The sequence below is a fragment of the Psammomys obesus genome, unplaced genomic scaffold (genome assembly GCF_907164565.1).
Source record: "Psammomys obesus unplaced genomic scaffold, mPsaObe1.curated_primary_1811, whole genome shotgun sequence".
Classification (NCBI taxonomy): Eukaryota; Metazoa; Chordata; class Mammalia; order Rodentia; family Muridae; genus Psammomys; species Psammomys obesus.
Genome location: NW_026596051.1, coordinates 28,397,876 through 28,409,311, shown reverse-complemented (window position 1 = coordinate 28,409,311; position 11,436 = coordinate 28,397,876). Strand labels below are relative to the sequence as shown.

At 41.7% G+C, this 11,436-nt stretch overlaps 1 protein-coding gene across 6 annotated transcripts in view; it reads left to right on the top strand.

Annotated features, from left to right (window-relative positions):
- The first annotated feature begins 4,461 nt into the window (after positions 1 to 4,461).
- The window catches only part of Lcorl (ligand dependent nuclear receptor corepressor like), a 154,853-nt gene continuing 147,878 nt past the window's right edge, over positions 4,462 to 11,436 (top strand). For 2 of the 6 annotated variants that reach the window (XM_055624224.1, XM_055624226.1), the window contains exon 1: positions 4,475 to 4,652. In XM_055624224.1, coding sequence (XP_055480199.1) covers positions 4,502 to 4,652 — 151 coding nt within the window. In that variant the 5' untranslated portion in view covers positions 4,475 to 4,501. Of the gene's footprint in view, positions 4,653 to 11,436 lie in introns of all 6 variants that reach the window. The other 4 variants (XM_055624221.1, XM_055624225.1, XM_055624223.1 and 1 more) reach the window with 4 other exon arrangements.

Sequence of the window (11,436 nt, the reverse complement as noted above, 5' to 3'; positions counted from 1 at the left end):
CCTGGATGCAAGAGAGAAGATGGCTACTGGTATTAAATTCAAGTACCAATCTCAGAGCTGTATAATTTTACTTTTTAATAACTGGAAATACGCTCACCCAATTTCAGTATTGGTTATACTGGCAGTTTATCATCTAAGTCTACCAGTTACGTAAAAAATTATGCTGAACTACATAATATTTATTATGAAAATGATAAGAGGACATAGCAATGCTGCTTTAAAAATACTCAACAGTTGCACTCATTTTAGAGCACAGAAGTAAAATTTTTGAGAAACCACAAACAGAATTGGAGTAGCTATTAAGCTTGTTCTTGTATATATTCAGGTTAGCTGTAGGATAGGAAAGAGGTAGATATTACAATCCAAGAAACACATTTCATCACCATTATATGTGTTCCCTAGATGATTGTCTTTTGAAATTTTGTTCTTGTTCCTGCAAGGTGTACAAAAAGCTGTGGATGGCATTTGGGAATTTTATGTATCTTTACAATTCAACTGCAGTACTGATAACAAATGTATTTAGATGTATAAATCTAATATACTTTCCACAGTCCGTCCTCTCATAAGACAAAAGAAGACTGTGAAATACCTTGTTCATCAATACAGATGGATATAATGTACCTGCATAATCTTTAAAATGATATATGTGGTGATTAGACATTTTGTGGACAAGGGCTAAGGTTTAGGTCTTAAGTAACTGATTAATCAAATTTCTCTCTGAATTTTTTCTTAATTGTAATTTTAATTGTGCATTATTCACAGAGTAGAGTGTGCTAATTGGGTACAGGTATACAATGTGGAACGATACAATCAGAATGTATTTGACTTTTTTTTTTTTCAAATCTCCAATCAGTGCAATACATTATAGTTCAGAACTAAAGGGCATAAAGTGGAATGTGATTGTTTAAAAGCAGATACTCAAAATAGGGCTTACTGGCACTTAAATGCTTTTTGATGATGTTATGCTGTATAGTTAGAAATACGTAAAGCACACAAGTATTTCAATTTTATTAAGTTGTAAAATGTATTTTTGTATATTATACATTAATAACTTTATAATTGAATGGTATTTTACAGTCCTACTAGTATGCTAGAGCTTACTTATTTTTGTAACAATGTAGAAGAATGACTTTCACTTTAGGTTCTTATTTTTAAAACTATGACTTTTGCAGTATTACTCTGTACCTTTTTATTTTTCTACCGTGGAAACATATGGCAAACTACTCAGTTTCATCTACATTATATCATGCTTTCCTACAATTGTACCTTAAATTTGGTCACTAAATGGTCAAATAAATACATTAGTGATTTGCCAAGCGGTTTAGCGTAGTATAAGAAGCCTGTGGATCTACTATAAGCTTTTGTTGAAACTGGTTGGATATTGATGGTAGTTTGGCTGCAGGAATAACACCTTTGTGTAGACAATTTGTTAGCATCCTTCCACTCACATTTTGGGCTTGTCTGTTCTATTTGCTTTGACCAACAGAAGACTGGCACGCAAACATGAAAAACATTTGCATGTTAGTACTTAACCTCTTGTGCTTCGCATGCCAGTGCTACATAAATAGGCACCAGCACTGGCATCCCCAGACAAGATTTGTAGAGCCTCAGCAGATCAGCAGAACAGCCCATCTGACCTGTAAACTTAAGAACAGTAAGAAATGGGTGTGCTATAAGGCACTGTTAAAGATTGACTTGTTAGGTAACAACACATGACTGCTACACTAGCTACAGGAAGTATACGGGACAAGACCATCTTTTTACAGAATATTGACATCTTCATATCACTTATTTGCTGTTATTTTAAAGCCTGTTGCAGTTGAATTTTTGGTGTAGGAGACAATATTGAATATGGCCCTTTTTCTCCTGTTGGATTTACAGATATTCTAAATAGTCATCAAATCAATAGATAAGAAAGCATTAACAGGGTGTCAGGAATGACACCAGATGCTTGGAGTAAAATGGCTTGATCGTTCTATGTTTATAGGGTGATTATAATGTAGTGTAAATGACATACATTTATGCATGTCATTATATCTAGTCATGGTTTTTCCCTTTTCTCAGAGGGTCTAGAGGTTTGTTCTGTTCCACTTTGTATTTCTCCTTTCTTTGGGAGAAACACTGAAATCCCCCCTTTCGTACAACTTACACACCTTCCTATTGTGTGGCATAATATATTATCCACATTGACATGGGCTTGGCCATGTTACTTGTTTTAGCCATTGAGACCTAAATGTGAGCCATGTTGAAACTTTTAAGAATGAGGACCTCCCCTATCAGTGGACTTGGGGAGTGTCATGGGAGGAGATGAGGGAGACTGGGAGGGAATGAGGGAGGAACTACAGCTGGGATACAAAGTGAATAAACTGCAATTTATAAAAATAAAAAATAAAAAAAAGAATGCTTCTAGGGGCTAGCTCCCATGCTGCTCTTTGAAACCCTGTAACAGCCTCCATGTAACAGCAAGTCAGGGGTAGCCCCTTGAAGAGCGGGAGTACTGGTTTCTGATACTGGCAGATAGCTATCCCTCACAAATGGAACGGTCTAGCTGTCAAATAGCTGACCACGAAACCCCAGCCAAAGCCACATAAAGGCCCAGCCAAGCCTAGCACAAATTATTGTTTTATAGAATCATTAAAGGTGTCTATATTTTTTACATTTTATTTATTGCATGTGCATGCATGCGTGGATCTCCACGTTTGGGCTGCAGTATGTGTGTGGAGGGACGTCAGAGGGAAACTTGCAGGAGTCCCTTTACCTGCTGAGCCACCTCACTATCCCATAGTTGATATTTTAAGCATTTAAGTTTCGGGTGGTCTGTTAGGCTCTCCGTTATTTAGTCTATCATTCCTTTCGAGTTAGCATGGCCACATGCTTTCACTGAGAAGCTACTTTGGTCGGAAGCTTCTAAAAGCTGGGTCATGCTTTCGTGTCACCTCTCTTGTCATGGTGGCTGGTGAGCTTTCAGATGAGGGAGTTCTATTACAATTCTTCCATCTTCCCACTCTAAACTATGCAGATAGCGTGGTGAAAATAAATTTTCTGTTAAGCCAGTTATTTTGAATTTCTGTTACTGAAACACCACCTAGGCTATTTCTGTTCTGCACATAACCTTACTCTAGTCTCCCAAATGATAGAACTGCAAACATATATTACCATACATGGTTTCAAACTTCACATTCAACAATTTTGATGAAGATGTAATGTTATATTTTTACCACTGAGACAACGCTGAGCAATAAATAAGAAGAAAACAGAATAATAGATAGGAACATGCCACAAAAGAGAGGGTACTGCAGAAGCCAACGATTTATGAGTTCTCAAGAATAAAAATGTATTCCTCCGCAGAGCATAAACGCGCAGTAATACACAGTACTTCACTATAAACTCTGGATGCCTCACTAGCTTTTGGTCTCCTGTGACCACACAGAAAGAAATGTAGAATAATGAACGGCTCTGGTGCAAAAGAAAAAAAAAAAAAAAAGCCATCAAGGCGCCAAAGTCTCAGTGAATCCTCCTCTTCCAAGAATTTACATTTTGAGTAGTATATAAAATTTCCCTCCTGGAGTTTTCAGCCAGCTATATTCATAATTTATGATGAAAAGCCCCTTCAGCGTTTCCACGATCTTTGCAACTATCCTCACTTTTCAAGAACTCCTCAGTTCGGAAGCCGATGTTCCTCCACATCTTTCCCTGGATGCAGTGAAATGACTGGCGTGTGCCCTTTTTCTGAAAGTGAATATAGATGACACTGACGCTGAAAAGTTTCCAGCACTTAAAGAGCTGCCTGGCCGCTCAAGACCCCGACAACTCTTGAGGCTTTCGGGGTACCCCTGGCGGAACCTGACAAAGCTAAAGACAGGTAAGGGCAAAGCCCGCCCTGCTGGCCTTTGGGCGGAGGGAGTGAGAACCTAAACCCACCAAGCCCAACGCACTCGAAGTCCGGGGCCAGGCTGCGGGCTTGAGATTGGGGACTGGCTCCGACAGCCCTCAAAGGGAATAGACTACAAAGCCCAGAGTGCACAGCGTCTCGCCCTCGAGCTCCGCTTCGGGAACCGCACGCAATGGAGGCTGGGAAATGAAGTCTGCGGCGTGCCAGAGCCCTGCGCGAGGGCAGAAGGGAGGCGTTGCTAGTCCGCTCCTTCTGCACGCAGGTTCCTGGCTGGCCTCGGGGTTTCTCGCTCCCGCTCAGGGTTTTCGTGGACGACGGGAGCAGTATGGCTTGCCTGAGTAAACTCCGGGGGGAGGAGGGAGGGGGAGTGGGTGAGGAGGCGGGGTCAGCGGAAGCGGCAGGTTGCTTCCTTCTGTTTGGCGCGCCCTCCCCGCCTCTCCCCGGGGGAGCGGTGGGAGGGGGAGGGGAGGGCCGAGGGAAGGTAGTGACACGTGTCAATCAACCCCCCTCCGGGGGGCGCGCGCTCCGGGGCCCGCGCCGAGGGCTCGCGCCCCTGCCTCGTGCCTGCGCCGCTCGTATGTAAATGAGGGCGCGTGACGCGGGACGCAGATGGACAAGGGAAGAGAGAGAATGGCCGCTGCCGCCGCTGCTGCCGCCGCCGCCGCCGCCGCTCAGTGCCGGAGCCCTCGGTGCGCGGCGGAGAGGAGGGGATTCCGGCGGGAACTCGACTCTTGGCGCCACCGCCTCATGCACTGTGTAGGTAAGAGAGCCACGGGCCCGGGCTGGGCTCGGCGCCGCGGCGCGGCTGCCGGAGGAGTTTGTGGCTGAGGGGTGTAGTTGGAGCTCCGGTCCGGGTCAGTTCAATGGGGAGCGATGGGAGCGGCGGCGGCGGCGGCCCCGGCGGCGCCTTTTGTCTCGGGGCTCCCTGCCCGGCGCGGTCCGCGCCCCGCCGCCCGCCTGCCCGGCTCCGGGCTCTCGGGGAACTGTTAGTTCGGACCCACTCTCGGAGCTCCCCGCGGAGGCAGCCCGCCCGCTTGCGCTGCCCCCCGAAACTCCGCGGCGCCCGTCGCCTCCCGCCGGTGCCCCTGTCACCGCGGCCCCCCGCCGGGGCGGAGGGGACCCCGCGGCGGCGGCGGCGGCGGCGGGCCGGTCCGCGCCCCCGCCGTGCGCTCACACACCCCCTTCCCGCCGCCGGGGGCTGGCCCGGCTGGATGCTGCCCGGTTCCCGGGACGCGGGACCTTGGGCGGCGGGCAGCTCGTGGGGCGGGGGCCGGGGAGGGCCGTGGGGAGACGGGGCCGGCGCCCGGGGCTGGGGTGGGGGTCGGCCGCCTCTGCCCTCTCACGCGCGGCCTCGGAGCTGTGCGTACCCCTTTAAGAAGGAGCCGCTCGAGCGCTGACGGTTGGGATTTGAAGTTCTTCCTCCCTCTTTGGAAGTCTGGACGGATGGGGGGTGTTGCTATGGCGACGGCACCCTCCCCACGCCCCCCCCTTTCCTTGAGGACGCCCCGACGACTCTGGTCCTTTTTCCGCTGTCATGTGATGGACGCGCGTAGCCCTCTCCACCTCCCGGGGCTGTTGAGGCGCGGTTCGGTTTTCCGTCTCGGTGGGGTCTCGGCTGGTCTAGCTTCAAACTTCCGCGCTCCGGGCTGTCATTCCGGGGAGCGGGGAGTACCGGGACTCCCCACCTTGTTGCGGGCTCGGCTTTTCCCCACCCGGAGCGAGACGCGTGCCCGCAGGCCGTCCCCTAGCAGGTTTGGCTCCGGGCGGTCGAGGGGCCGCGGGGTGGGAGCTTTAGCCGGGCTCACCGGGCAGCGACCGTGGGGAAGAAGTGGGAGTGGCGGCTGCCGGCTGTGGGGAGCGGGTGGTAGCGTCGCTTTTCGTTTCTGACGAGTAGGTGTTAGCTTTTAGAGTTGAGGAGAAGTAGGCTCAGTTCCCGGGGAAGACAACTCTCCTACCTTGTTTTCGTCTGTTCTTGCGCCACCTCGCGCCCTGTCCCCCTACCCATCCCTCTCGGATTTGTTTGGTTAGCACCAAAGGTCTGTCTTGTTTTTTCACTAATCGGAGTAGATGAAACCAGAAGCAACTCTAGTTCGGTAATGTGCTTTACAGAATAGGATGCATATAGGAAAACAGAAGGAGGGGTACCCTGACTTAGGAACATTTCGGTGATGGTTAAGCAGCTTACTGTTGTGTATCGCCTCTATGAAACGTATTTTGGTTCCATCTGTGGCAAAGTTATACCGGAGTTGGGGTGGGGAGGGGGTATCTGAAAAACGAAACAAAACAAAACAAAAGAAAAAAAAAAACCCTCATAGTAAATTTGTCAATACTTGTACTTCATGAATACAAAGTGGACTCATTTTGACAGTTACTTATGTGAAGCTTTGTTCCGCTGAAAACCTGCCCAGAACCTGTGGAGTCCGACAGATAGTACTGATTGCTTTGCAGTACCGGCTCACAGTGTTAATACGTTATAAATTTTAGTAAGGAACACGGTGATTTGAAGATGACCCTGGTCGAGGTTTGTTTTACAGCATTTGACGATTTGTTTTTCTCATGTTGTGTCTTGGAATATATTTAGTATGGCTTTGAGTCACAAGAATGCATGTACTCTTAAAAGTTAAACTTTAAATGAAACAAATTAATTTGATTTAACGGGAAACAGATTTTTGAATACCTAGTATGTAATCTGTATCACACTTTCAGTGTTACACACAATTATATTGTACCATATGTGAAAATGTTTTCCTGATGAGCAGCCATATTAGAGAAATTGCTTCACACAAGTCCCAGTTCTTTGTCAAGAGACCTACAGAGGTCCATTGCAGATGTTGTTTTTGTCACTGTTATTTTTAAGTAACAAAACCTTTCTGAATAGAATATACACCTGTTAGTTGGGGGCAAGGTTGATGCCATATTTAACTGTGGTGTGAATATAGATGTTAACCGTCATCATTTTAAGCTACCGTTTGCTATAATGTGTACTTTGGAGATAGATTTTTTTTTCTGTTCCTTGTGTGTGACTTATATACACTATGTAGATGTATAAATGTATACATTTCTGTATTGAATAGTCGGTGCTCTTATTGATTGATATACTTTCTTAAATAAAACATTCTGGTTTTTGAGAAAGAAAATGACTTGAGTTTTGGTTTTCAGTGAGAGTTAGAAACCGTAAACATCTTCAGGTTGTACAGCTAATTGCTATTAAATCTCTAATGAAGTTTCTTGAAATCTTTGCTTACCTACTTAAATATGATTGATCTTTTTGTTATGTATATTGTCTGACAATTTTGGGAAGAAAGTTATCTTCACTGTCGGTGAGTGATTTTAGTAACGAGAAGGGAAAATGTTTGAATCCATCTAGAAATAGTCCCTTTATAATCGTGGAACTCATGTCTTTGCCTTATAGTCACTCGCCTGTTTTGTCCCAATTGATGGCCCTGTTTATAATGGACTTTTTAAAATCTTCCTATACCAGAGCATAATTTTGAGTATCCTCATATAACAAATGCTTGAGTGCATATTGGATGTGGGACTATTATCCCAGTATTCAGAATTATACAGAGCAATAATAGATGCAATCTCATATTTTATAGAGTGTATAATTAGTGTCTACTAATCAGAATGGCACTGAGCTTTGAGTCCTTATGGAATCAATAATATAATTAGTGTCTAATGATTCATAAAATTAAAAACAGTTAAATATAGCATAAAATAAATGTATTAATACAGTTTAAAACATTATTCAGACTTGGAAAGTAATTAAAATGCTTCCATCTTAAAATATTCAAATAAGGAACTACTAGTTACTCTTGCCTGTGTTAGTCAGTTGTTGTCTTTTCATTATTCTTGTCCTAAATTCATACACACACACACACACACACACACACACACTGAGAAATTTGAGAGTTATTTACAGATATCTTTACTCCTAATGTTTTTCAGTATTCAAAAAAATCAAGGACACTGTCAGCATATAATATTACCTAATTTTTAGTTCATTTTCAGATTTTACCTGCTTGCTTTTTTTTTTTTTTTTTTTTATCAATCTCCTGCCTTTCCCCTAGTTCAAGATCCACTTTTAAGATAATGTAATGAGTTTATTGGCTATCGTGTCTCTAGTTCTTTTAAATTGGGGGTACTTATTCAGTTTTTCTTTGTATTTCTTAACCTTGACATTAAAAACAAACAAACAAACAAACAAACAACAACAACAAAAACAACCCAAAAAACAAAATCCGGCATTATTTTGTTGGATGGTCCGTCCCTCAAATGGAATTTGTTGTTTTCTCATGATTAGATTTTTTTTTTTTGGGGGGGGTGTTTGGCAGGAATACTACTGAAGAAATATTCTGTTCTTCCCAGTACATTATATCTTGAAGTTTATAATATTGGTGTGCCTCAACCTTAAAATTTGGTGAAGATGAAATTTGATATATTTCTCCCTGAAAATTATCCACCATTTTGAATTGATATGCCACTTGTTGGAAAGTACTTTGAAGAACAGGGTTTTGCCATCATCTCATCAAAATTTCAGGCATAGTTTAACTTCTGTCAATAATATGGCTTTGCTCCTTTTTTTGGGGGGGGTGTTTGTTTTGTTTTGTTTTTCAAGACAGGGTTTCTCTTTGTAGTCCTGGCTGTCCTAGAACTCACTATATAGACTAGGCTGGACTTGAACTCAAAGATTCTCCTGCCTCTGCTGGGATTAGAGGCATGACCACCACAGCCTGGCCTTGTCCCTTCTTTTAAAGGGTTGATATTCATTCAGTTATACTTTGTGTGATTTCATGAATTCTTTTTCGAAGATAGAAGTCACTATCATTTGACACTCAAATTTTGGCAGATTTGACTAAATGTAAAGCCTCTGTCTCTATCTGTATGTGTGTCAAACTACACACACTTCTAAACCATATCAGTTCACATTTATTGTTCCAGGTTTGGTATTAGATACTTTACCAAAGTGATCTCCAACCTTTTTTTTTTTTTTTTGGAAGAATAAGCTTAGATATCAAAACTAAACAGTTTTTTTTTTAATCCCTGTTTGTTCAAATATGTATAATCAGAAAATGAAACAAGGGAAAGATTGTCTTTACATTCTATAAAACACTTGTGACTGTCCTGTGTAAGACTGGTTCAGTAGTGATTGGAGTCACATATGAAATGTTAAATCTTATTTAGTCTTTAATCTACTGCATTAAAACACATTTATTTAGTCTATTACCCTTTTATTAAAAATGCTTCCATTTTTGTACTAATCCATGTAGAACTTTTTTAAGGAGTTAGATTACTAGTTCATGTTTTAGAATTGGGTCTTTTACATTCGTAGTACATCTTAATTTGAAGACTCTATATTTAACTGCAACAGGTGGCTCATTTAGTTTTCTTGATTTTCATGATTTTCTCTTCATTATAAACAAATATATAGTTTTACCCAGATCTTTTATTTGGTTAGTATAGAATGAACAGATCATAAGAAAATAAGCCCTGGAGCTAGACTTCTGAATTTGGAACCTAGTGGCACGAATAGGCACCACTTTACCAATGGAGAAGGTTCTTTTTCATCTTTCAGTTGTTTCATCCACAATTTGGAGAGAGCTAGATTGCTGAAGAAGTTTATTGATTGTGCAAATACGTGTCTTCTTGTATGGAAAACACCCAATAAATGCTAGCTATTATTGTTGGTGATGATTTTTTCCCTGGGTTATTGAATACTTGGTCTTTATAATTTTTGTCAATAGACTCTGGTGGAAATGGTGCTGGATAATTAAAAATGGTTATGGAACATGCTAAAGTAAAAACAAGAGTTTAAATGATTTGTAATTTTTAGTTCTCTATAGTTACAGTGTTAATAAAATTTTTAAATCATGTAACTTAGTATTGGCTTTCGGTATGAAGAGAGCAAAAGACATTTGCCATTCTAAGAAATCTTTAGTAGCTGATATAAGAAATTAGTTTGTAGCTCAGCAAAAACTCTTTGTTACCAAGTATAGTGGTGCACATATTACCTTTAATGCCAGCATTCAGGAAGCAGAGCAGATAACTCTGTTTCAAGGCCAACCCTATAGTACATAGCAAGTTCCAGGTCAGCCAGCCAGGACTGCATAGCAATAGCCTTTGTCAAAAACAAAATAAATAAAAATAATAAAATGCTATCCTATTAGGTTATTTTGAATTGTTGTTGTTGTTGTTCTTAACATAAACTCTATTTTCACCTTCCTGTTAGTCAGTTTCATATGTCTTTCTGGTTTCTTCATGCCTCCTCTATTATATTACCACAGAGTTCTCTCTTGTCACTGCTAGCATCTGTATCACAGAACAGTAGATTTACGGAGAAATCTGTGTTGATGGGTCACTGATCGGTTTGGGCAGCTGTCAAAGAGTGTTTGTTGGCTGTACAACTTGTTTCAAGCACCAGCAAATATGTCCATTTATTTCAAGTGCTAGCAGTTGTGATACCATCTAATCACATACACTTAAGCAGTTGGAATCTGTGGTGATGAGTAGTTGAATAGGTTAAGACGTGTATCCAGATTCTTGTAACAACAACAAAAAGGCATTTTGGATAATTTTGCATTTTTTTTTTTTTTTTTGCAATATGTTTAGATAAGCTGCAGACAGGCCTTTTTTAAAGATTTATTTTAGTATATGCTGGAGGGTTAGGTGGGTGTATGTCTGTCTGTCTATGTTTCCGCTATTTGTGTGCAAGTGCCCTCTGAGGTTACAGGACAGTGCAGACTTCATCTGGAAGAGCAGTAAGTGCTCTTAACCATGTAGTCATCTCTTATCTTGCATACTCCTTGGACTGGCTACAGGAGTATGCCATCTTCCCGGTTTGAGCACACATTATTGCTTGTTGTTATGTGTTTGCATATTCTTCTGACCTTCACTACTGGACTTTATTTCTGCCTCAGATCTGTCTTAGGAGAAGCATTTAAAGATATGTAGGGAGTTTTGGTCATGTAAGTAGTTTTCTTATAGTAAGTCTAGTATCACAGTTAAAATATCCTACTTTGTGTGTATTTATAGTTTTTTAAATATTCTTTGCTTTAGATATGCAGGCAGCCCTTAGAGTGGTTAAGCATGAGAATCTCTATAATAGCATGAAAGTGATAAATAGTTAGCAGATGCCATGCAGATTTTGAATTTTATTTTCTGTGACAAGCAATACAGAGTATGATATTCGTGATATGCCAGGTGGTAGTTGAACTACAACTCCCAGTTAGCCACATATTTGTTAGGATAAACAATTGATACTTTTGCAGTGTGTGTCTACCATAATATTCAATAAGTTACCTGAAATATTCCATCCTTCATTATTTTAAAATAGGTTTTAAATTTTAATTTTCACAACTGTGGGCTGTGTAAGTGTCCTGAGTGTGTTTAAGGCTAAGCTATGATCCTGTATCTGTTGTCTGTAGTCTAGCATTCAGCAAACATAAAACATATACATTTACCTTATTACAGTACATATTTAGGATTAAATGTGTAATCATTGAATCCTTTTAAAAGTTTTTATTTGTAACACAGTCTGGATAAGA